The sequence below is a fragment of the Sinocyclocheilus grahami genome, unplaced genomic scaffold (genome assembly GCF_001515645.1).
Source record: "Sinocyclocheilus grahami isolate Dianchi unplaced genomic scaffold, SAMN03320097.WGS_v1.1 scaffold253.1, whole genome shotgun sequence".
NCBI classification, from domain to species: Eukaryota; Metazoa; Chordata; class Actinopteri; order Cypriniformes; family Cyprinidae; genus Sinocyclocheilus; species Sinocyclocheilus grahami.
The window spans coordinates 1,796,130-1,822,767 of NW_015505432.1; the positions used below are offsets into that span (position 1 = coordinate 1,796,130).

Sequence of the window (26,638 nt, forward strand, 5' to 3'; positions counted from 1 at the left end):
GTAATTTATCAGACGCTTTTATCCAAAGTGACTTACAAACGAGGACAACAGAAGCAATCAATTGTAGTATTAAAACAGCTAAAAACAGATCCAAAACTAAAAGCAAAAAATTTTAAAAATACAGAGATTAAATAAAAATGACAAATGCATACAACAGAATTTCTAAACTTAACATTTAAATGAAAAACTAAAAATAAAGCTAAAAACCATTCAAAATATTCAAGAACAAAAGGTAAAAGAGTATAATAATGATAATATAAACATAAAACTAAGCCAAACTACATATGTGTATGTACAACCACACACACACACACACGCACATATATATATATATATATATATATACACATTTATAAATTCAATATATATATTATTTCATTTCCATTTAGTTTGTTGAAATTAAAATAACTCAAATGAAATAAAACTAAAAACTTAATAAAATACCTATACAGACATAATCAATTCAGACATAATTGAACTAAAATTAAAATAAATAACAAACACAAATAATACAAATCAAATGACAGTATATAATGACTTATATGATATAAGAAGCATGACACATATCAGGTACCGTGTAGTATTTAGCTGGAACTCCAAGGTGTTTCAATTTATACCCTTGGTTGTACCATCTAAAAACAGTATTATCATGGTAGGTCCCTCTGTAACTTCTGAAAGTGAAATATTGGGTATTTATGAAGACATGCAAGCATGTGTCTGTGACAGTAATGAAGTGTGTCAGTCTCCTGAGCGCTACAGAGAGTTAAAGTCCTCCTCAGACATTCCTATGCAGTGACACCTCTGCAGCAGTTATTGTGCTGGCTCCGCTGCAGTGTCTGCTACTGCTGCCTGAGAATGACTGACTGACTGACTGACTGAGTTTCCCGCCTCCACCAATTTAAACGCAACTTTGTTGCTGCGGGACTCTGCAAACTTAACAGTCAATTTCTGAGACCAGGATGAAGTTTCTCTCAGTTTCGCGTGAGGCGGTTTTCTGGTGACTTGCTGCAACGGTGAGTTGCTTCTCCTGGTCCTTGGCACGTGTTTATGTTACGTTTGTAGTGTTAAATCTTGTGTTTATCTGAATTGACTACAGTTGAGCGTCAAAACGACGTGTTGGTTGATAAATTGCGTTGTCGGATTACAACAGTCGTAATGAATGAAAGAAATGGGCTACAGCGTCTTGCTACTCGCGTGTATTCATTCACCTCAGTTGTTTTTATTTCGTGTATATACTGTGGTATAATATTTACTTTGTAGATGGTACTATCATGAATACCATTGTATTGCTATAGTTTGTAACTTTTTTGCTAGTAAAATCTTCTCAGTGTTTAGGCAGGTGTTAAAGGTTTGACTGTGACAGAGCGGATGTTTCTATTAAAGGGGTCATATGATGCTGCTAAAAAGTACATTATGTTGTGTATTTGGTGTAATGAAATGTGTTTATGCGGTTTAAGGTTAAAAAAACACATTATTTTCCACATACTGTACATTATTGTTTCTCCTCTATGCCCCGCCTTTCTGAAACGCGTCGATTTTTACAAAGCTCATCGGTCTGAAAAGCGAGGTGTGCTCTGATTGGCCAGCTATCCAGTGCGTTGTGATTGGCCGAATACCTCAAGCGTGTGACGGCATGTGGTGATGTTTTTGAGTCGCGTGTGACATCACGATGATGATCAGTTTTTTAAATTGCATGTATGTGAGGAAATATTTCAGCGAAAGGCACGTTCTCCCAAAAGCACAGTGAGACATTTTTCTGTCCCCCCCCTTTTCTGCCTCTACAGGCTCCCCTAAGTCTAGTTTGGTGAAGTCAGCTTCTAATGGAAATCCTATGTTGCTCTAGTAAAGTGCTGTGACTGAGCTGACCAGCTCTGTAACCTGATCTTGCATGAGTGATCCTGGGGTTTGGGCTCTTTAGGCTCAAACTCATACAATCCATTTTCATTTACCAGCCTGGAAAATGTGAATAGATGGAAAACTCGTAGGCTTCACTTCACATGCCACATTGTTTTTATGATAACTTGGTGGAGAAAGACTTTGAGGCGAGTAGTATTCGGTTACTGTTCTGGGATCAGAAGGGAACTTTTGCTTGGCTGTAAACAAGCCTGTAATCATAGACCTTTGATCAGTTATGACAATACTCAGTATTCTCTTCTAAGAATTTGAACATGTTTTGCATAAAATGCTATGGGTGTGAGTAATCAGAACAGACTGTTTCATGTGTTGTGAAACTGAATCTGGGTTGACACACCTGAGCTTCGTGTTGCTAAACAAGAATGCCTGTCAGAAGACATTACACACGCACAAATGATCAAGATCATTAGACTGTACATTTATTATATCAAACACTTGTTGATTTAGTGTCAACAAGTGTCTTTCCAAGTGTTTAGACATGCCTGCAGTGATCTGTGGATTTCTTTGATTTTTATTTTTTATTTTTTATTTTTTATTTTTATTTTTACAAATTGTCAGCTTGAATCTGTATTTGTGTCTGTATTAGCTTGTCTGTTTTGCCGCTGCTTGTTTAGGGCTTATATAATTTTTATTAGTGTGTCATCTTTTCATTGAGGCCTCAAGGAAAGCAGTCAAAGACTTTTATTTTAGCATTATTTACATACTATTATAGTATTTATTCATATTTTGATTTAGCTTATATATTATTTTAATGTTTATATTTGAATTTAAAGTTTAGTCATTTTTAATATTTCTAGTTGGCTTTCATTTATTTAAATTATTTTTATTTGATTTATTTTATGTTATTCTTAGTAATTTTGGTGCATTAACTTGTACTTATTTCAGATGGCTGCAAGGCCACATTTCTAATTTTCATTTGACAGTTTTTAAGTTCAATTTGTACATCTAATAGACTATTTATTTTTTATTTTAGCTTCATTTCATTTTATGAAAACAGTTTGTAAAGTTTTGGTTCTAGATAAAGGCAAGAATAGCCTACACTACATGACTGCAGCCCAAATTATTGCCCCGATTTACAGTCTGGATGAGTCAATGCTAGTTGCCAAAATTCACAGTAGCCCCTCACTGCAGAACACAAGATCCAGGGGGCAGGGTTGGATCCACATCTAGGGGGTGGAGATGGGTGGGTTTAGGGATCAGAGGGTGGAGACGGGTAGGTATACGTAAGGTGGGAGGAAGTTGGATCTGGATCCAACCACGCCCCCTAGATCTTGTGTTCTGCAGTGAGGACCATCTCAAAATTCATGGCCAGTCTACAGATTTTTGGAGTTGACTGATTTCACATAAAATTATATCCTGTATGATGGGCACAGACTCAGATTTTTTTTAGCTTCAGATTATGAATTCGTTTAGTCATTGATATCAACTATGTTTGATATTTTGAGCCAATTTTAGAACACATACGTATGTTGTCATGTATCTCCTATTAATGAGGCACATGCTCTGTGTGAGTTTGTTTGTGTTCAGAATGACTTGGAAGTCTGGTAGTGTGTGATCCTCAGTCTATAGTGTACAATTATTCTCTGTAACCATTCATAAAGTTGCCAAATGTATGATGCCAAATGTTTTAAAATGTGAACAGATTTCAAAACATTAGGTGTCATACACTTGCCGACTTTGTAAACTTGCCTTTGTACACTTGCCGACTTTGTTCCAGCCTTAACTGCAGTAACATTGGTCAGTCAGAGATCAACAACAGTTGACCTAGTTCCATTTATGTTGGCTGTTAGCTTAGATTACCTTAATCTGAATTGACCCTGCATGTATGTTGTCGTTGATGGCATTGTTTACCCGTCCCGCACATAAACTTTGTTTTAAGATGAACTGTTCCAAGTCTGGATGAGGCTTTGCTCCAGTAGCTGCCTGTTGCACGGGAACAGAATCAAGCTAGCACAGATAATTAGTTTGTGCTGGCTTCAGAAAAGAAGGGGAGAAGGAGGGGGTGCGGAGGTGGATTTGGGAAGGTGGGAATTCCCGTAATTTCCAAGCGTTACAATGGCCTCATGCCTCAACAGACACTCATCCCCACCCTCATTTCTGGAGGCTCGATATGCTGCCTCTTTATTGCTACAGTTCATAGTTTAGATAAGTAAGAGGTGTCTTTGACAAGTTCAGGTATTTAGGGCACAAATGCATGTAACACCCACTGCAGGCAGGCTGACATAATCAGATACGTCGGTCGTTGGCACATAACCATGACATCAATAAGGAAAACAGGAAATTACCATGACAGATTGGATGCAATCCTCATAATGTAACATATACAAATAAAGGCTTGCAGTACTTCTAGGCTTTAACAATTTTTAGAAGAACTATAATTAGTTGTGTTTGCTAAGAGAAGCATCACTATCACCATTACGTATTAAACCCCTTTTTGACCAGTATGCAACCCGAACACCCATCAGCTGCTTAACAACCGGACAGAATGTAAAATAAAAAAAAAACAATATTTTTTTATAGTCAGGCTACCTCATGAATTCATGTGAATATATGACAGTTCGTCATAGAGACAAGGGTGTGTCTGGTTTATCTGTTATGTGATCTCATTCCACAGCAGGCAGGAATGCATATGTTATGTGCTTTAGTAATGTTGGAGAATGTATTCTGGGTGCAGATAAAGACAAAACATGTTAAGTGGCTTCTGATACAATAGCAGTACTCATCTTCTGTCCCAAACACAGGTATTGTTTAACTTATTCCAAATCAGACGATAGTTCTGAATGGAAAACAAAAGAAAGGGATAACATTATTCACACATATAATTTCTTTCGGGCTAAAGCTATGAAAATTAGAGCTGCACAATTCTGGATAAATTGAGAATCAGGATTCTGAACTAAACAAAATAATGTATGACAAAATATTAATTTGCTGCAGTCTATTTAAAAGTGTTAAATTAAAGGTTAGTTTACCCCAAAATGAAAATGATGTCATTAATTATTCACCCTCATGTCGTTCCAAACCCGTAAGACTTTCGTTCATCTTCGTAACACAAATAAGATATTTTTGATGAAATATGAGAGCTCTACCCTCCCATAGACAGCAACACAACTGTAATGTTCCCAGGCCCAGAAACATAGCAAGGACATCGGTAAAACAGTCCATGTGACATCAGTGGCTCAACTTCAATTTAGTGGAGCTACGAGAATACTTTTTTGTGCTCAGAAAAGAAAAAAACACACTTTATTCAACAGTTCTTCTCCCCGAGTTACCCTCTTCCGCCATTTTGGGGAGTACGCAATTTCAGTTGCTTGCTGTCTATGCAGGGTCAGAGAGCTTTCAGATTTCATAAAAAATATCTTAATTTGTGTTCCGAAGATTCGGGTTTGAAACGACATAAGGGTGAGTGATTTTTGGGTGAACTAACCATTTAATTTGAATGATTAAACATTTTAATATATATATAAATATTTACACGATGCAATCGATCGACACAAACGTTGTTTGAAGCGCCAGTTACTTTCAAAAGACGACTTGCTCTATTTTGATCCCATAGACATCAATGTTTATATCCGAACTATAAACTTTTATCCCAGTATTTCTGTGAAAATATGAATGACTGTAAGACAGAAATAATACTGTGTTGTTGAAAAGACTGTTTATGATGCTGTTTCTTACTTAAACATAACTGTCTGCTCTCTTTGTCAGCGGCAGCGGGAATGCTGTTTCGAATGTTCCAATATGATTTTTTTCAAAGGTTTAATAGACACAAGTGAATCGTTGCCAGAAATTGTCATCACGTGGGTGTTTGAATCGAGATTGCGATCTTTTAACAATTAATCGTGCAGCTCTAATGAAAAAGCTTTTGCTTTCAGATTTAAAAATGGTTTGATGACGACTGTTTATTGGCAAATGCCACTTGCATGTCTCATGAGTAAATAATGACCGAATTTTCTATTTAGGTGAACTGTTCCCTAATTTTAGGTGGATAAGTCTATGGACATGAATGACACCACAAATCATGAATCTTCTTGCGGAGAGTGTGCTATTACTTTCCTAAGTGATTTAGCGTACGAGTTCCCTGGCAGATGATAAAACAGGAACAGAAATCCTATAAACTTGTGTCGAAGGAGGTGCCAGAGCCAGAACATTCTAGCAACACCCTAGCAACCACCCAGAACATTTGATCTAATGACTGCTTTAAGGAACACTCCACTATTTTTGAAAATAGGCTCATTTTCCAACTCCCCTAGAGTTAAACAGTTGAGTTTTACCGTTTTCGAATCCATTCAGCCGATCTCCGGGTCTGGTGGTAGCACTTTTAGCTGTAGCTTAGCATAGATCATTGAATCTGATTAGACCGTTAGCATCTCGCTCAAAAATGACCAAAGAGTTTCTATATTTTTCCTATTTAAAACTTGACTCTTCTGTAGTTACATCGTGTACTAAGACCGACAGAAAATGAAAAGTTGCGATTTTCTAGGCCGATATGGCTAGGAACTATACTCTCATTCCGGTGTAATGATCAAGGAACTTTGCTGCCATACCATGGGTGCAGCAGGCACAATGATATTACGCAGTGCCTGAAAATAGGCTAACTTCCGTCAACATAACCAACGTGACAACCTGCTTGCACAGGGAGCGTGCTGGGGGACTATTTTCAGGCGAAATGAGCCTATTTTCAAAAATAGTGGAGTGTTCCTTTAAAACACCTTAGCAATACCCTTGGATCCACCAATCACATCCCTTATTTTAAGCAGTGGCCAATGTAATGGTTGCTCAGTTTTGCACCACTTTTTTTCCACCACCAGTTTTTTTTAAGAAAAATATTAAAATGTAGTGTTTGTAGAACGTCAGCGTTGATTGTTTTATTCAGCCTGAGAAATACATTGTCCCTACACAATATTTGCATTGTTATAGTGTCTTTGACACTCTTCCCTTTCACCAAGCCCATGTCTGATTACAAGCACTCAAGTGCTGAGTTATGAAAGAAGAACTCCTCACTGTGCTAGCGCAGTGATTTATTGTTGACTGTGTGGGTGTGAGAACTGAGCCATGTTTGAAGACTCTGACTGGCTGAATTCACCCTGAATCAATGCAGCGAATGCCCCCCTTTAATCTCATTCATCCGACCCCCTCTAAGCGAGGCTTTACATTCCAGAGACCCGTGCGTTTTGTATAGGACTGGGGGGGCTGAAGCCTGTAGTGAGATTTTGGACAGCTGTGTGATTTCCTGAGAGGGAGATATTATTGTGTGGATGTGAATTTTCATTTCGTGCTGTCAAAATGTACATCCTGTCCTTGAAATATTTCTTCAGTGTTTTAAACATTCGGTTGTGGGTGAAGTGCAGTTTTAACAACTTTCCCAGATAGCACCTAGTAAGACACAAAACAGCTTGGCTCTGATAAGGATTGAGAAATTTTCTAGCCTTGCCCAGGCCAAGTAAAACCAGTGTGTTGAGTTACAGTATGTTTATGTTCTTGCTCTTGCATTGTCATATTTCTTCATTCATTCTGAGAACATTTTCAGGTCACTTAAAATACTGCGTGGAAAGAGATGTTGTTTATTGAATTTTTTTGTTTGTTTGTTGCTTCCTCTCTCATCTAGTGTTCTGAGGCCCTGAGGTCTTGGGAGAAGAGGTTAAATTTGGGAGGGGCGAAAAAACTGAGAAGACACAGCCGTCACTGATCCCAAGGCCATCATCTTAGGAGTAGTTTGCCAGAAGCTTGTCCTCGGTGTAAGTTGAGCAAGGAGGACCTGTCAACAGGTGCCTAGTGATATGAGGGTTCGTGTGGCGAAACAGTTGCATATTGGCCTCATGAGCTCCATGGCCTCCGACAGGGCCTCCGCTGTGCTGGGAGTGAAGAGCCTTGGTAAGGAGACTTCGGCGAATAATGGAGATGCTCTCATATCCGTGAACTACGGCTTGCCTGAGAACGAATCCCCTCAGTTTTCATTCGAGACTTCAGAGGGGGACTCGCCATGCACAAAGTGCAGAATGCGGAAGTCTTTGGATACTAGGTCTAGAAGTTTGGATTGCTTAGACGAGACCTACAGGTCCAAAAGCTGCAGCTGTGGGGCTGCAAGGCACGGGGAGGAAGGGTTGTACGTGTGCCAGATGTGTGGCTTTTGCGATCCAGTGGAAAGCGAAGAAGGCTGCCCGGAAAATAGCTTTCCTCCTAGAAGCTGGGGAACGGTGCCCCAGCAGACGAAAGCAGAAGGGTTTTCTTCTGATGTTACTTGCCTTGCTGGAGAGCGGCCAACATTGAGTGGCTCGGATGATGAACTGTGCCAGATGGAACTCGTAATCGGCCAAAACACGGAGAGCCTGCCGTTCTGCGGGCTGGATTTGAGGCGAAACAGTGTGCCTGTATCCTCACCACAAGGGCCTCAATGCACCAATGGCTGCGGCACTGCCGTGAATAACAAAATGCGTGACAGAATGGACTTTGTATGTGCCGTGTGCCATAAAAATGGCTTCTCTAGTTTGGAAAGGCTCAACAGGAAAAGCAAACCCATGTGCTCTCAGGACAGATGCCTTAAGAGGTCCACGCCATTCAGGTTGTCTGTACCTGACTGTAGTGACAGCGAGGGCTCTGTGTCCGATAGCGAGTTTGTGCGTAACAAGAAAGAGCGCTCTACTGTCCTGGTCAGGAGGTACCTCAAGAACAACCAGAAGATCAAAAAGACAGTGTGCACCGGCACCAGAGCTATAGTGAGGACTCTACCCACCGGTTGCATCTCTGACAGAGTCTGGGTGTCTGTTTGTGGGAAAACATGCCACCTTGGTGATGAGGCGAGAGGATACAGCAGAGCTCTTCAGGCCATCCAGCTGCAGGTTTCCAGGGCCCTTCTCACATACCCAGGGGTCAGGTTTGCCGAGGTAAGGTCAATTTCTCTTCTCACGGTATGAATGCTTCCTTTATGAACTGCTGGTTATTCAGGTGTTACGTTAAAGCTCTATGAATGTGCTTCTCTCACAGTTGGTGCCACAGTTCCTGCACTGAATGTTTGTTTGTGTTGTATCTCATGTTTTGAAATAAGAATTAACCCTGCATTCTTAGCTTGATTCTTGAGTACATAATTAGTGGTTCTTGCTATTGCAATTGCTCATACTGTATGTATAGTTCTGCAATCTTTCTGCATTTTCAAAACCCCTAACTCTTAAACCATTTGTGCTACAGGCATGAATAATATCTCAAATCATGTGGCTTGTTGAGGAGAGTTATGATATTGCTATTACCAAGTGATGAGGCTTGTGTTTTTTCCTGGCTGACTTAACCAAATAAAAAAGTACCCTAGACTCAAGAAGGGACACTTGTAAAGTGTTTGGGTTGTTTGCTAGGTGCATATCTTATGCAGCCATCTAGCAAACAACATGAACACTCAATGCCCTAGACACTACCCAGAACACTCTAATTATGTGCTATTGAAGTGTTCTAGGTGGTTTTTGCTGCAATACCACATAAAGCGTTACAGCTGCCCTTCAAACAAATTCTTAAAAAAATGCATTTCAAATCCTGCCATTGTTTTATAAATGACCTACATCTATCATTTCTGATATGAGACATGTACTGAAAGAAACAAACTTAAATTTAAGAATGAAATTTAGTCAAATCTACTTAACTAAGTTTAATGTAAAATTAACAAAGAGAATAAGTAAATTTAACTTGGCCAGTGATAGTTTGAGTAATTTCATTTTACTAAATCTTTTTTGTACTAAACTTTACTCTATAACAGTGTAGCACTGAAAAAGCCATGCTATTAAAGCATTTTTTCACTTAGAAACATCTAAGTAAACTAGGTAGTAGACAGCTAGTTACACTTTGTAGATATGTCTACAGAATATAATGAACCCCAGATGTCGCAAAACAGCAAGTTACTAAACCTTCAAACTTTAATTTCTACAAGCTTGAATTGAGTAATGATATAGAATTTACTTTTTATTTTATTTTTTCCCCCTGAACTAAATTATTTAATGTAGAAATTACATTTGTTTTTCCATAGTATTTACTTCACTGCAGAATCATTTTTATTAGCGTGGGATAATCATGGAACAGAGGTTTTAAAGGCTACAACAGGATCTGCATGTTCATGGGTTTAAATGTAAAACCTACAATATTTTGAAATTAGTTTATTCTATATTCCATTACTACATTTTATTGAAACTTGCCATTTGTTAACTAAGCCTAACCTAGTTTCTGCTAATGGAAAACAGGAAATTACTGTTGATTTTTGACATGATGTGGAACATCCCAGACGTCTTTATTATCTGACAGCCTTTTGTTCATATTCCTTGGTTTCTATATTATATAACTTGTTTGCTGTTGTACATTTCAGACTTCTTTTCAAATAATTTTTTTTTCAGTGAATTCAACTAGACCATGAAATATTTAATATAATGTGTCATTTCTTTTTTACTCATTTAGTGGATGCTTTTATCCACAGTAAATTACAAATGAGAAATAGCACAACCAATTTATTGTACAGGGTAATTATATTAGTAGTGCTGCAATACCAAATTGCAAGAGTAAACCGCAGTGAAGCATTTTTTCATGGCAATTCTGTCATTTTTCGTGGTAATTGAAATGGTTCCAGTCTATTTAACAAATGGACACACCGGCCAGCACTTAATTTTGCCCGTAATTTGATGAATTACGGGCAAAATAGGAGGAAATCTTTCTTTCCAAGGAAATTCCTTATCCTGGAGCTCACAAAGCTCAAGTTGGTGCAAGATACAGAAACATTTCAGCTTGAGGTTTTTCTGACAGATGATTTAGTGGGCGACTGCTGTCTGTTTAAGCAGAACTTCAGATCTATTATGCAGCATATTATGCCTGTGCTTATGCAGATGTTTTACTAGTAGACTTGTAAAAAGCACTGCTTGTTGTGTTAAGGGCCGTTCCAGTGCTGTCTGGTTTCTCCTGCTGGCTGGGACAGTGGAACCCTCTGTTTCAGAGCGTGCAGTGGTTCTCGCTACACTAGCTTAAGACATTAAGACTTTATTGCCCCTTTGAGGCACTAAACCCCTGCCTCCTTCACCTTTTTATTCATTCCTTATAGGTGAAAAATGAGTTCACTGAGTCCAAGAATGTAGAAATACGTGTGCTGTAGTCATTGCTACTCCAGAAACCAAACTGTTTTGTGTTCCACTGATCTGTTATTGGTGTATTGTTTTGGACCCACAATATCAGTCTCAACGGCAATGTGGTTTTCTGAGCAATCTGAGAGCGGCCCAGCATTGTCTGATATTAGAAAAAAGGAAGGGTTAAAAAGAGGAAAAGATAGGATAGAGAAAGACAGCCTGATTCTCTTTTGGTGGTTTAATAATATTGCATCAGGATTCTCTAGAGAACTGAAGTCTAATATGGAAAGCGCATACACATCCCTGTGGACTTATGCTGGTGGTGACATGAAGCACGTCCTGTGGTTTCATTGCGCCATCATTTATGGATTGCTTTATTAGGCCACTCTTTTAATAACACTGTCTTTAGTGTTAGTGAGGTTATTTTATTGTCCAGATTTGAATATGAATTGGCATTTGAAGTACTTTGGAACTTTGTGTTTTGTATTCTGGTGTAAGTAATTTTTTACATGCCAGCTATATATAGATATATATAGGGATGCACCGATATGAAAATTTTGCCCGATACCGATAACCGAATATACACACTATAGTAATTTTGAGGGATGAAATGAGGGCTTGTTTGCAAAATTGCATATTTCTTTCAGTTTTTAAATATTTTTTTCTTGATGTTAGGTTTGTAATTGCTTTATCTGCAAATTTTGAATGACGGGAAATATACTTTTGTTGCGCAAGCCTGTCACCTCATAAAAGGGTTAAAAGAGCAGTATTTCACTGGAAAGCTTTATAGTGCTTCTTTATCAACAGTACACAAAATACATACAAACAAATTGTACCGCCGCAATGAACATGTAATTATGACCACTTACAAAGCCAGGACTCAAAGTTTTAAAAAACCTGCAACTCTTCATCTTCAGATGTGAGACTGCTGGGGTCAAGCGGCGAGCATGTAATTCAGAAAGTTTCCCATGGGATATTTGCCTGTCCGTCTGGACTTTAAAAGAAATGACAGACTGCTCCTTCTAATTAAGCTGAGCTTGTTCTTTTAATGTGTTCTTAAGCTTTTACTGGTGTTTGCGCACGGCCTCAAATGTTGACACTTGAGCAAAGAGCTTCCCACTCAGGAGTGTGTTTTTAAGGCAGGCCTTTACATGGCATCCAAGAGGCATCTGCTAATCGTCTCCGTTTGTGATTATAGCAGCAGTAGGGAGGAAGTGCAGAGTTGAAGCTCTGACCTCCCCTGGCCTTGACCCCTTCTCTCGATGGACACCACAGAGGATTCAGACAAGCTTATGAGATTGCAAGTAGGGGATCGTAACCACAGTGTTGTTTGTGGTTTATACGACAGCCATGAGATTATACATGGCTTGTGCTTGTTTTTCATATGAATGTTTAAATGGCCCCTACAAAAGAAAGAAAGTCGTACGGGTTTAGAATGACCAGTAAATAATGACAGATTTTCACTTTGCATGAACTATTCATTAAAAATGTTGTTTGGGTTGGTGTGAAACGAGAGAATATGTTGAAAATGGAATTTACTACAGCCCTCTGTGGTATTAAAGGAAATGAGCCACATCGGGGTTGCCTGCCCCGCCACAGGAAGATAAACACTGCCTTGTGATTGGCTGATTAGCACCTGATGGAATGAACAGCAGGGCCAGAGATCTCCAAACAGGTAATGACTAATGACTAAAAGTTCTGTCAATGACCTAAAAAAAAAAAGAAGAAGAAAAAACATGCAAGAAGGTAACAGTGTGGACTAGAGTTTCCTTCGATTTTAGTTGTTGAGGTAGTTGTTCTAAAGCTGTAGTTTCACAAATTAAAATACAGTGTACTGGTAAGATTATTAATACAATTTTTAACAATAATATAATAATAATTATTATAATTATGCAAGTATATATTATATATATATATATATATATATATATATATATATTATAATTCAAGTATAGCGCTTTTCACGATACAAATCGTTGCGAAGCAGCTTTACAGAAAATTTTAAGTTTCTAATTTGAATTATCATCTCTTGATAATCTTTAACCAGTTTGTTTGTCTACAAGAACACTAAAATCAGACTTCCCAGTGCTTATGTTACACAAGGCTGTGAAATTACAATTTATGAGAGCACACATTTACTTATTGCCTCGCTCTGCTTGCTTAGCTGTAAAGCTGCATTTGCATTACAGTGTCATAAAAGCAAATAAAACAGCATTCAGTCATGTTGGACGGATATGCCATTGGAAAAAAATAGCTTATTACTGGTAAAAGGACTCTATGAATCAAAACAATGGAGCTATCATCATGTAGTAAGTGTTGCTACTTTTTCCCCCCAGATATAAAAAAACCATGATATGGTTAACAAACAAGTGACAAAATGATACACCTCGACTCATTCCTCTCATTCTTGGCAAAACAAATCAGCCTCATAGTTATTTCTTTCATAGACAGAGACCACCTAGAGAGTCTCGCAATTCACAGCCCAAACCACATCATATCCTGACTCAGACCTTGGAGAGACTGGCAGGTAGTGATAAGACCTGTCTAACTCTCACTAGCACACTGATGTCAGTGAGCAGAGCGGCCATCTACACGCCAAACAAAACACAGGACGAGGCTAGGGGGAGGGGCACGGTGGCCATGATACCGCACACAAAGTGCCTTGTGTTTCTGAGAACTCAGGACACACAATGAGCCATTTAGAGGAGTTTCTTCTACACTTCATTCTCATAAAATCAAGGGCTGCAAAGCGGGTGTTCGTGAACACTCTTCTGAAACCTAAATTGACAAATTTGACACTATACGGTCTCATGGACTTCACACACAGTGACCATATCAAAGCTGCAAGTTCATATCAACTGCACTATTTAATACAGGTCAATATTTACTCAAAATTCTTAGGAACCTCAATCGCTCAGTTGTAGAACCGTTATCAGCCAATGCGGATAATCAGACTTATTATGGATAATTTGTTAGGCAGATGTATTGATGTATCACTACTTTGAACCTTGAACTGTGTCAGTGAAGCAACCAGGAGTTCAAAGCGGTTTTGTATTTGATAGACTAAAGTTCCTAAATCAAATGACTTTGCTAAATAGCTCTAGTCTGTTGAAACAGAAATGGACAGAACAGTCAACAGGGAAGCAGGTGCTTATGAGAAGAGCTCTCAGAAATATCTTGTTGGTGGGCTCTGCTCAAACTCAATGTTTGATTAGCTCTTGTAGAAGTGGAAGGGATTCTGGGTACAAAACACACCTGGCCATGGTCTGAATTATACTGTCTGTACAAATGTGTAGCTGAAAAGCTGCAGAAGTCAACATAACTTAAAATCACTTTCGATTTTGTTTCTGTTGCCTCAATGAAGCTTTTCCATTATTAGTTGTTGACATATCATTTTTGTTAGCGGATAGTGGCAGCTTCATTAAGTTCTTTCTTAATCTCTATGTTAAAGGGGTCATATGATGCGATTTCAATTTTTCCTTTCTCTTTGGAGTGTTACAAGCTCTTGGTGCATAAAGAAGATCTGTAAAGTTGCAAAGACTAAAGTCTTAAATCCAAAGAGATATTCTTTATAAAAGTTAAGAGTCAGCCACACCTACCTAAAACGGCTCGTTCTAACACGCCCCCACATGTCTACGTCACGATGTGGGAATATTTGCATAACGCCAGCCAAATGTTCACGCAAAGAAAGAAGGTGTAACTTTTATTCTCGCTGTAGTATTGTTGTTGCCGCCGCCGTCATGTCGTGAAGGCGCTGTGTGTTTCGTTGTGAAAGTGAAACTACTTTGTTTGGTCTTCCAAAAGAGGACACAACTAGAAATCAGTGGTTAAGTTGTATTTACAACACTGTTCCAGAACACTTCAACCCAAATATTCAGATGTGTGCAGCTCATTTTTGAGCAGTGTAGAGTAGCGCTTGTTGTTTGTCATTTCTCCGATCACAAATGCAGACATCGCTTTGTTTACGCGGCGCGATGGAACGCAATGCGTAAAAAGACAGTATACAGTAAGTCATTATAATCCGTAATTATGTCCCCACTGGATGCAACAAATGCGTCGTTTATAATGGGTTTTAATGTTTCTGTCTCGTCGCTCCGGCCGGGACACAGCATCACCGTATGTGGAAAATAATGTGTTTTTTCAACCTCAAACCGCATAAACGCATTTAATTACACCAAATACACAAAATAATGTTCTTTTTAACAATATCATATGACCCCTTTAATAGCTTTATTAATATTTTATATATTAACTTCTATAATTGTGAATGGAAACTACAACAAATAACCTATAATTTTTGCATTTCCATTTGCCCCAAAGAGCAGAGAAGAGTGTTTCTATGATTTTAAATTCCATTTTTAATTTTAATGCCAAAGTAATATAGCACAAAGTATAATGTTATACATGTAAATTCAGTTTCTTAAAAAATAATATAAAAACCTTTGTTAGATTTACAATGTTAATAACTGTGGAAATGTGTCATCACAGACTGTGAAAAGGGTCTATACTGTTGATGAAAATGACAAAAATAACCCTACTAATTATTAAAAAAGCAATCATCAGTTTTTTGAAAAATAAAATTTTTAAAAAAGGAGTATGATTGTTTCAAATGACCCAATAGTCAATAATGGCAGGCATTGGCACTTGAGTGAATGAACACCAGTAGACTGAATCAATTTGCTTACAGATTAATTAATTCAGCCACATACTATATGAGATTAATCAGATATATACAACATAAATGTAATATTACAACTTAAATCTGCAAAAGTGAACACGTCTGTGCTAGTTAGAATGTGTAACTGCACTTATGGACATGCTCTTCCTGTAACAATGCATTAAAATATGGGCCTCTAAAGCACAACGAATGTTCTATTACAGTAGTGTTAAATAACAGATTGACACTAATTTAGACGTCTTGCACTTAAAGGAATAGTTCACCCAAAAATGAACATTTTGTCATCATTTACTCACCCTCATGTGGTTCCAAAACAGTGTAATTTTTTTCTTATGATGAACACATAAGAAGATATCTTGAAGAATTTTGAAAAAACAAACAGTTATTGGTCCCCATTTACTTCCATACTAGGGAAAGAAATACTATGGAAGTCAATGGGGATCATCAACTGTCTGATTAACAGCATTGTTCAAAATAAAAAATGTTCAACATAAAAAAGAAACCCATACAGGTTTGGAAAAAGTCCTCCATAAAATGTGCTACACACATCTGAATATTTGGGTTGAAGTGTTCTGGAACAGTGTTGTAAATACAACTTAACCACTGATTTCTAGTCATGTCCTCTTTTGGAAGACCAAACAAAGCAGTTTCACTTTCACAATGAAAAAGTGTCACACACCGCGGCCTTGAGTAAGCGGAGACCGGAGGCATAGAGTGAGCTGCGGCATAGAGTATGCAGAGGCCGACTTGAGTGAGCAGAGGCTTGAGAACAGTGCGGCCGGCAGATTCGACGAAGGAGCGTCCGGTGGGCTTGCGGCAACCACATGCGACGACCCCGGGCTGTACTCCGCTTCGTCCACGGTGAAAGCCGATCTGGCGATCCACAGCGTGAAGTTGATGTATTCACTCAGCGACCAGCACGGATCAGCTCCAGGCATGACGAAGCGGATATCATCCTCTTTTGGAAGACCAAACAAAGTAGTTTCGCTTTCACAACGAAACACAGTGTCTTCACAACATGGCGGCGGCAACAACAATACTACAGCGAGAATAAAAGTTACGCCTTCTTTCTTTGCGTGAACATTTGGGCGGCGTTATGCAAATCTTCCCACATCGTGACGTAGACATGTGGGGGTGTGTTAGAACGAGCCGTTTTAGGTAAGTGTGGCTGTCTCTTAACTTTTATAAAACTCTTATAACTTTGGATTTGAGACTTTAGTCTTTGCAACTTTACAGATCTTCTTTATGCACCAAGAGCTTGTAACACTCCAAAGAGAAAGGAAAAATTGAAATCGCATCATATGACCTCTTTAAATATTTGAAAATACTTCTTAAATATGGTCATATACATACGCAAATGCAAGGGAAAGCAAACCTAACTCTTAGGTCAAATGCAAAGCAACATATTCAGTGACATCTTTATACCAGCAAAAACATTGAGCTAATGTTCTAATTATTAAATCGAGTAACTTGGATTTTATTGAAATACCTGAAGGCAAATGAGTGACTCATCTTACGAGCTAATTCACTCTAAACTGCAAGTAAACAAGTTTCCCTATTGATGGTGTTCAGACTGAAATGCTCTAATCTTGATTGATGGTGGTTATCCCATTCTGCCCTCCTGAGTGTTTTGTCTTAACCTGTTGTTTGTATTGTCCTCAGAGGTTTGCCGGCAGTTGAGGGTGTTACTCTGGGAAGGTGTGGTTTGCTGTTGTCTGTCAGGAATGTGCATGGCAGGCTGCTTTCAGTCCCAGCTGGACCAACAGCTCAGATTTTAGGCTGCTGATACAGACTGTTGCTCCACTGAAAGACAATAGTGTGTCTTTTCTAGCTTTTGTCGTGCTATGTGCTGTCTGATCTGTTTTTTCATGTTTTTTTTTCTTCCCAAAGGTCAGATGAATGTGTCAAACACTGTCAAATGATACATAATAGATTATAGCAGAACCAATATATTGTGTGTAATAGTTGATTCATGATTAATTCATGAATTCCTCCAGTAAATTTTTTTCGAATTTCAGAAATTTGTCTAATTTAAAAGAAAAATCTACATTCGAATACAAAAACGTTGCATTCGAATTTTAGGTGTGCATTAATGAGGCAGCCTTATCAGTGGCGCACGAGATGCGATGACCATGTAAGTGCCATTGCATTATAATGTTTTTGTTAGCCTATCCAGTTGAAGCCACTAGATGCGGCGCTGCTGCGTTGTTAATTGCAAATATTGGGGGAAACGAGAACATCAATGCGGATCTAGTTTACATCAAAACTGAAACCAAGCCATTATGCACATTATAACATTATGCACTTTTTTCACAGATAGTCATGTTATCTTATGCTTTGAATAAATGTGCATTAGTAATAATTTGCTCGATGCGCCCTCTTGTGACCTCAGGAGAGAAGCCAAAAGCTTTTTTTCACCCTAACAGAAATTATGCATTTTAAGTTTTTCAGCCATTTTGACAGCCCTATCCTCCAGCAGGCTGGGAAAATAGATGGAAATCAAGTTGAACATGTTTGTTGTCATGTTCTCAGGAGGGTAAGCAATCCCAGCGGTGAACTGTGTGTGTCATGAAAAACAAACACCCAGAAAGGCCAAAGGCACATGCTTTCCACTGCAGGGAGAGTACATTCTCTTTCTCCAAACCTTACTGTTTGTGAGCTAGTATTTCATCTCATTCTGTCTTTGTAAACTGACTTGGTATATATTGTATGTAGTATATTTCCACAGCAGTAAAATATTGCATAAAATTATATTTGCCATTAAGAATTGGAATGTTTACATCATAAAAAAAACAAGTTATCATCGTCGCCAGATCTGTACGGTGAAAAAAGTATAATGTACTGTATAGATGATTATATATTATTTAAATATAATTGTACATATAAATGATTATTTATATTATATATTTTAATTAATTCAATGTAAATGATATATTAAAAATATATAGAATTTTATATAAAATTTAAATTGTCATTGTAATGTATCCAGTGTAATGTAGTAAAATTGTTTTATAGTATTGAGAATATAAACGCCAAGATAAAATGTTGAGTGGTAATTTTTTGGTGAAAATTTGTTTAATTGTCATGAAAAAAAAAAATCCTATATACAAAATATAATTTTTTGGTATTTTTCATTATATTCTTTTTTTATAATAATTTTTTTGGCTTAAATCTGAGTACTTATTTAGGCCCAGGTAGTGTTTTTTTTTTTTTTCTATAAATACTGTATTTTTCTGTGTTCATAACTTGTATTACTGTCAACCTCTGATTTTAGCATTCATCTGACTGAACCTTTATGATGTGGTTGCTGATTTCTGCCCCCTAGTGTGGACCTGTGATAACATGATTCCTAAAAAACTCATTTATGTGTGGTATTTGGAAGAAATTTTTTTTTTTGCAACATCTAATCTTTGTACTTGGATGTATCCGGTAGAAAGTCACACCAGTGTTGTTTCTCAGCATTCCTGTCATGTACAATTGACACAGAACAGTCACACACCTCATCCAAAATCAACACGCAATTGTGATGCACATTTCCGCTAATGAATGTCTGTACGTTGCATGTTCTCCATACCATTCATTTATTACAAGTAAACAGTCTGGAAACATGTCCTCATTCTTTATTATTTCTACATTTTTCAGTAATAGAGTGCTGTAGTGATGATGTATTTTTCACCCTGGTTCCCTCGACAAAAACCCAATAGGTTTTTTTTTTTTTTTGATTATTGCAAAACATAAGCTCTGTGACCAACAAAAGTTTATGAAGTTTTGTTCATCATAATGACCTTCATAAATGAACACGACATTTATGAACATTGAAGTGTAAATGCTGTCGACAGAAGTAAAAGGCTAAACATTGGCTTTAAAGTTAAAACGAACCGAACCACAGTCGCATGACTTCAATGTCCTCACCATTAAGTTTCTGACTCTCTTTCTGCCCTATAACCAAGTTTGAGTTTGCAAGAGTATAATTATGAACAATGAAGCTGTGAAAGCAACTAGTGAGTAGATGAGTTTGCATGTGTGATGACTTTTAAAAATAATTGAAATAATGCTTCATTATTTTTAAATACCTAAAACACAGCCAAAAAACCCATTCAAACACCCCACTGACTTCAGGAAGATGGAAGTGAAAGTGCTAATATGATAACTTGATTTTATGTACAGTACTGAAGTTCACATGTATGCTGAACACTCCTTCAATAGCTGCTCCAACGTGGCCATTAAATAACAGAATTTTTTGTTGCATTGGAAATAATGAATCACTAAAATCATCACATTAATTCAGTCCACTGTGTCTGGATCTGCTGGATCTAAACTATAGGTAACAGATCAATGATCTCCATGAGCTGTGCCACTTGGAGGCAGTGTTCTACAACTCCAGTAACTGGCAGTGCTCTGAACCTAGAGAGAATATTCCAGGTCTTTCTGCTTTGTTCATGTATTGTGAGACAGCTACCGCTCGTGAAATGAACTCTTGTCACTTACTCCCCAAACGCTCAGGAAATCATGGTTGCTAGTTTGCCATTCATTTAATTCTTGTCCCCCTGAAGGAGTTCAGAGTGCTACTTGACATCCTTTTGCCATGTTACCTAATCAGATGTTCATTAAGAACATCATTTTAGAGGTCATGTAGGCCGATTCTTTTTTTTTTAATTCAACAGGAGCATCTGCATTAATGGCATGGATTCAGGTTACAGTATCTCCCTTTATTTTTTGCTCACATTGTGTTTGTAACCCCCGCTGTCTTGCAGGGAGATTCACTTGAGGTCTCTGCTTATAAGGTTGATATGGCAACGGCAGGCAGCGTTCGTTAATGACAGGGATCACGCCGCAATGAAACGCACAGGTTCTGCCGTGGCACAGCCTAATTAGATAATTACACAAACAAGAGTTGTAGTCTGTCGAATGAAGGGTTGAGCGGCAGAACATTTGCAGGTACATATAAGATAATGTTGTCATGTGTGCCCATTGTTTATTTGAAAAGGTAAATATTGTTTAAAAGTTAAATATTAATATAAATATATCCAGGTTGAATTTAAAATATAATGAAATAATTGTAAAAATAATAAAATATATATATATATTATAGTTAATGATTAATACAAAATAAATTATATATAGTGTAATAAAATGATAAAGTTAAATTATTTTTGTCAATTTCTGTCATTGCTCAAACTCTAATTGGTTAAATGCTGCTAATAAAAGCATTTGTGACCAAGCAAATAATAGAGAATGACTTGTTTACAGCATTTAGATTAGCTTGACCAACTGAAAAGCAATCAGAATGCACTGCATATAATGTATTATATAACTGTAATTTTCATACACATCAATTTTATTTCAACCTATATTTTTGTCTAACACTTGGAGTCATTACAGCTTGAAACACTTGCTTGCCTTTCATTCCTTTTTACTTTCTTTTTCGGTCCAGTCTCACATCTTTGGTTGTAAGAGCACTAGTGAATTTATGTGGGCAGCTGCTAATTTGCATGGTTTTTGAATATATTTGATCATTTCGTGTTGGCCCGTGACACTTGGCTGCTTTTGATTGCTCTTACTCGAAGTGTAAGTGCATTATGTTTCACGTGTTCTCGTTTGGCATCTGCATTCATGCGTTTACAGGCACGATCTGATTATATGCTACAAATGCCTTAAGAATGAAAGCAGGATTAGAAATCACTTCAGCAAGAGTTGCCTGCCAAGCAAATAAACAGGAATGTAAATATGAAGTCAGTGCAGTTGTCATTTGTCATCGGGATAGTCTGCTTGAAGACGTTTCTCCTGTGTAAGATTGTATCTGCTTCATTACCTCCATTACCACGGCCCATTTGCCTCATATCCAAATAAGGGGAATCGAACACGAACCAAGACATGGTCCCCTCGGTCTTACTTAAACTGCTAGCTCGCTCTCTGTCCCTTGCGCGCTCTCTCTCTCTCTCTCTCTCTCTCTCTCTCTCTCTCTCTCTCTCTCTCTCTCTCACTCTTCCTTTGGCATCTGTATTCTATGAGGAAGAATGAAAAGACACTACTCATTATTAGGGAACGTGGTTGACGATGCATCACCTGGCCCGAATGGGAATTTTTGGAGACAGTAAGTTGTTCGAGGTTTTTTTTCCCCCTTAAATATACTGTACTTTTCAAAAGTTTGGAAACGATGGTTTTTGATGAAGTCTCTTATGCTTACCAATGCTGCATTTATTTGATCATATATGCAGTACATTATTGCGCATTATTACAATTTAAAATAACTGTTTTCTATTTGAATATATTATAAAATGTAATTTATATGTGATGCAAAGCATAATTACTCCAGTTTTCAGTGTCACATGATCCTTCAGAAATCATTCTAATATGCTGATTTGTTGCTCAGTTATTGTTGATGCTTAATAATGGTTCTTATTATCAATGTTATTATCATCATGTGCTGCTATTGTACTATTGTGGTTTTTCAGGATTCTTTGAAAGAATTAATTTGAAATGGAAACTTTTGTAACATTATACGTTTTTACTGTCACTATTTTGATCAGTTTAATGCATATTTGCTATATAATACCAGTAATTTCTATTAAAAACAATCACACGCATACCCCAAACATTTGAATGGAAGTATATCATGGTTTTTGCATAAATATTAGGTAGAACAACTCTCTTCGACATAATAATGAGAAATGTTTCGTGAGCAGCAAATCAGCTTATTAGAATGATTTCTGAAGGATCATGTGACACTGAAGACTAATGATGATGAAAATTCAACTTTGCAACACAGGAATAAATTACATTTGAAAACATATTGCAATAAAAAAAGCAATTGTAATACTAATTTGCAATATTAGTGTTTTTGCTGAGCACATAAATGCAGCACTGGTGAACATAAGGGACTTCATTAAAAACATTTCAAAACAGCAATATTTCCAAATTTTTGTAAGCATTATATATATTCAATATACCTTGGATAGATGGATTTTGGATGATCACATGAGTGCTTTTGTTTTAAGTGTCTAGTTTGGAGTTTAGTATTTAGGCATTGCACTTCTGCTTGTGCTTTGTTATAATTCAAGTTAGTAACATGATCTTTTTGTTGTGAGGCTGCAGAACAGTGTTTGGAGTGAAAGTTTCAGTGTGACATCATGAGAAACAGGATGAGATAACAGCATCCCGCAGAGAACCTAATTTCTCCCTAATAAATGCATATTTGCTATATAATACCAGTAATTTCTATTAAAAACAATCACACGCATACCCCAAACATTTGAATGGAAGTATATCATGGTTTTTGCATAAATATTAGGTAGAACAACTCTCTTCGACATAATAATGAGAAATGTTTCGTGAGCAGCAAATCAGCTTATTAGAATGATTTCTGAAGGATCATGTGACACTGAAGACTAATGATGATGAAAATTCAACTTTGCAACACAGGAATAAATTACATTTGAAAACATATTGCAATAAAAAAAAGCAATTGTAATACTAATTTGCAATATTAGTGTTTTTGCTGAGCACATAAATGCAGCACTGGTGAACATAAGGGACTTCATTAAAAACATTTCAAAACAGCAATATTTCCAAATTTTTGTAAGCATTATATATATTCAATATACCTTGGATAGATGGATTTTGGATGATCACATGAGTGCTTTTGTTTTAAGTGTCTAGTTTGGAGTTTAGTATTTAGGCATTGCACTTCTGCTTGTGCTTTGTTATAATTCAAGTTAGTAACATGATCTTTTTGTTGTGAGGCTGCAGAACAGTGTTTGGAGTGAAAGTTTCAGTGTGACATCATGAGAAACAGGATGAGATAACAGCATCCCGCAGAGAACCTAATTTCTCCCTAATAAGTTCCAGCTTCACTGCATAGTCACTGCATGTGTGCTTGTAGCTTTATAGTGCTGGAGGACATTCAGATGTTCGCTGCTCTTAACCCTTCTGTTTTTACCCAGAGGCCCCTTTAATATCTCAAAAAGCATACTTAACGTTTGAAGCATCAGGATGATGCGGCATGACTTTTCCCTAATCTTACGAGAATGGCTTATAGCAAAATGTCAAGTTGATAACATTAATCACACATCTACTTGGTGTCTCTGCAATCTCAGCTGTATCCACCCACTCCTAAAAAATATTTTATTTGATTTATGCGTTGTATATCAGTCCATGTGCATGTGCGTGACTAATTTGTGGACAACCAGAGGCATAAAACTGTAATGCTATCTAAAAGGTTTTAAATAGGTCAGAGGATCATTCTAATAGAACTTAACGAGAAAATTAGAGGTTAATTTCAAAATTACTTTTATTATTAATCTCAAAGGGATAGTTTGCCCAGAAATGAAAGTTCTGTCATCATTTACTCACCATTGTCAAGTGATTGAGCTCCAATTTTGTTGGGTTCCCAGTGTTCTTTAAAATATATTAAATAATTAAAGACTTTTTTGGTCATATTCACAGTTATATGCAGGATGCAACTTGCATTGAAATGTAAACCTGGTCAGCTGCTTAGATTGTGGATTAAATATATAATAGTTGGCAAAAATTGTAAAACTAATAAAAAATAATCAATGACAAAAAAGGCTTTTAATTTGCCAAATGTACAGAAATGCGCAAGAATATAAGGAGTACAAAACGTGGAGTATGTTACAAGGCACACACATTTAGAAAGTCATCGACATAGTGTTTGTAATTGAAAGCAGAATTGTCATATTAGGGTTAACTATCCCTTGAAAGTCAGTCTCAGCAGAACCCGAGGGTTAAAATGGACTTTTGCTCTGCCTTTTCAGCTGAAGTATAAACATACAGTACAAATAGTGTCTGATCTCTGGCTCTCTCTTCTAGTGTTTGCCTCATGCACAGTCTTTGCGTACACGTGCTGCAAGCGCACAGCCAAACACACAAATGCACAAGCCAGGGAACTGAGAAAAGTGATCGAAGAGGGCATCCTGGGGTTTGTTGAGACGTCCCTATGTGAAATTCAACAGGAGATTATGAAGCGCTCGGGCCCCACCTCTCTCTGCCGTGTGCCAGAACAGCATCAAGTCCTCCTAAGACATCAGGGTCATTGAATGCTCCTTAACGGCCTGAACCTGCCTCCAGGCTTACAGCAGCCCAGTGGCCACATCAACGCTAAATCTCGCACGTGACTCTTACACAAGAAAAGCTGCGGTGGACTTAGTTTTTAGGGGCCCAGGGATCAATCGAAGGTTCTGAGGTGAATTTGCAAGGAGTTCAGTGAGTAACCTAAAGGTTTTTTAGTCATTTCTGCTTGATAGTGTTAAACTTTGCATATTTAGTTGGAGAATGTAACTTCTAATGTCTGCTTATTTCTGTCAGTCAGAGTTTATTATTAACCGTAGGCTGAATAGGAAAGGGACATGGATTGTTGAAGGTTCACTATTGAAATGTAAGAATCCGTTAACAAATCTGCAAGATTTTCAATTTAGACGTCATCTCCATTTAGTTGAGTCTTGAGATTTGAATAGGTTCACGCTGAGCTCTAAATGTGAGGGAGACTATCAGCAATCATTGTTAAGTGTGCAGTTTGCTGAACAGATTTAGGGTCCCCCTGTGGTTCAGTTGAATTGTGGGAACTGGCCTCTCTATTGTCACTCAGTGGTGCTGCTCAGAGCCGTTTACGGTCTCTGTATGTGTCTGACAATAACAAAGCATTTTTGGGGTCTTATGGGTGTCAGACGTAAGCAGCTCTAGCATGATGGGCTTTGTTTCTCAGTATGGCAACAGCGGTGAAGTGATGGACGGTCCATTCCCAGCATTCCTTATCAGAGGTTAAGAACTTTAGATCCCATTTTTCATTGCTTGCATCAGATGGGTGTAACAAATCTTAAAGGGGTCATATGATGTTGCTAAAAAGAACATTATTTTGTGTATTTGGTGTAACGGAGCGACGATTCAAAAACATTAAAACCCATTATAAACGAGGCATTTGTTGCATCCAGTGGGGACATGATTACTTATTATAATAACTTATACGGTCTTTTTACGCGTTGCATCGCGCCGCGTAAACATAAAACCATGTCTGCATTTGTGATTGGAGAAATCGCAAACAACAAGCGCTACTCTACACTGCTCAAAACTCGCGTTTGAATCGTCAGTGGCAAATTCTTTATATATAAAAATCGTGCTTACAGTCTTGTGAGTCAGAACAGCCGGCATTGTAGTCTACTCTCCCAGGATCAGGAAACAGTCCTCCGTAAAATGTGCTGCACACATCTGAATATTTGGGTTGAAGTGTTCTGGAACAGTGTTGTAAATACAACTTAACCACTGATTTCTAGTCGTGTCCTCTTTTGGAAGACCAAACAAAGTAGTTTCGCTTTCACAACGAAACACAGCGTCACACATGGTGGCTAGAGTGAGTGGACGTCATCTCCATTTGTTTGAAATCGCATCATATGACCCCTTTAACATTCTCATTCCCAAGGCTTTTTTAAAAGCGTAAATCTAATGTTTTTTATTGAGACATATTATAAATGTTTGATTAAACTATTGACTATCATAAAATTACAGTAGCGTGAAAAGTAGTTAGTTTTAAAAAACATGTCTGTATCTTGACCTTCTTGTCTGTGACAAAATCTTTAACATCAGATTTAACATTAACATAATGTGATGCATATGTCAGTCATACACAAATGAAGCAGGTTTATGGCTAAACATTTGAGTTGTAATTTTGTTTTCATTTTTTAATATTATAATTTTTTTTTATATATTTTAATATTATTAATAAAGGCTTATTTGTTAAAAGAACTACAGAATCACAAAATGTAAACTGTTTAGATAAAATAAGGTTTCAAAAAAATATTAAATAAATAAAATATAAAATGGCTCATATATTATTTAGTTTGATCTACTGAAGTCGAAGACCAACATGTTCTGAAGGGTAAGCACCTCCATTGACCATTTGTTGTAAAAGGCTTTAAAGGGGTCATATGATGCTGCTAAAAAGAACATTATT

The 26,638-nt window shown here is 37.4% G+C and overlaps 1 protein-coding gene across 2 annotated transcripts in view; it reads left to right on the top strand.

Annotated features, from left to right (window-relative positions):
* The first annotated feature begins 796 nt into the window (after positions 1-796).
* LOC107598605 (uncharacterized) overlaps positions 797-26,638 on the top strand; it is a 26,908-nt gene continuing 1,066 nt past the window's right edge. Inside the window, exons 1-3 of one of the 2 annotated variants that reach the window (XM_016290000.1) lie at positions 797-1,013; positions 7,520-8,795; positions 24,505-24,768. In XM_016290000.1, coding sequence (XP_016145486.1) covers positions 7,692-8,795; positions 24,505-24,585 — 1,185 coding nt within the window. In that variant the 5' untranslated portion in view covers positions 797-1,013; positions 7,520-7,691 and the 3' untranslated portion in view covers positions 24,586-24,768. Of the gene's footprint in view, positions 1,014-7,519; positions 8,796-24,504; positions 24,769-26,638 lie in introns of those variants that run through there. The other variant, XM_016290001.1, reaches the window with a different exon arrangement.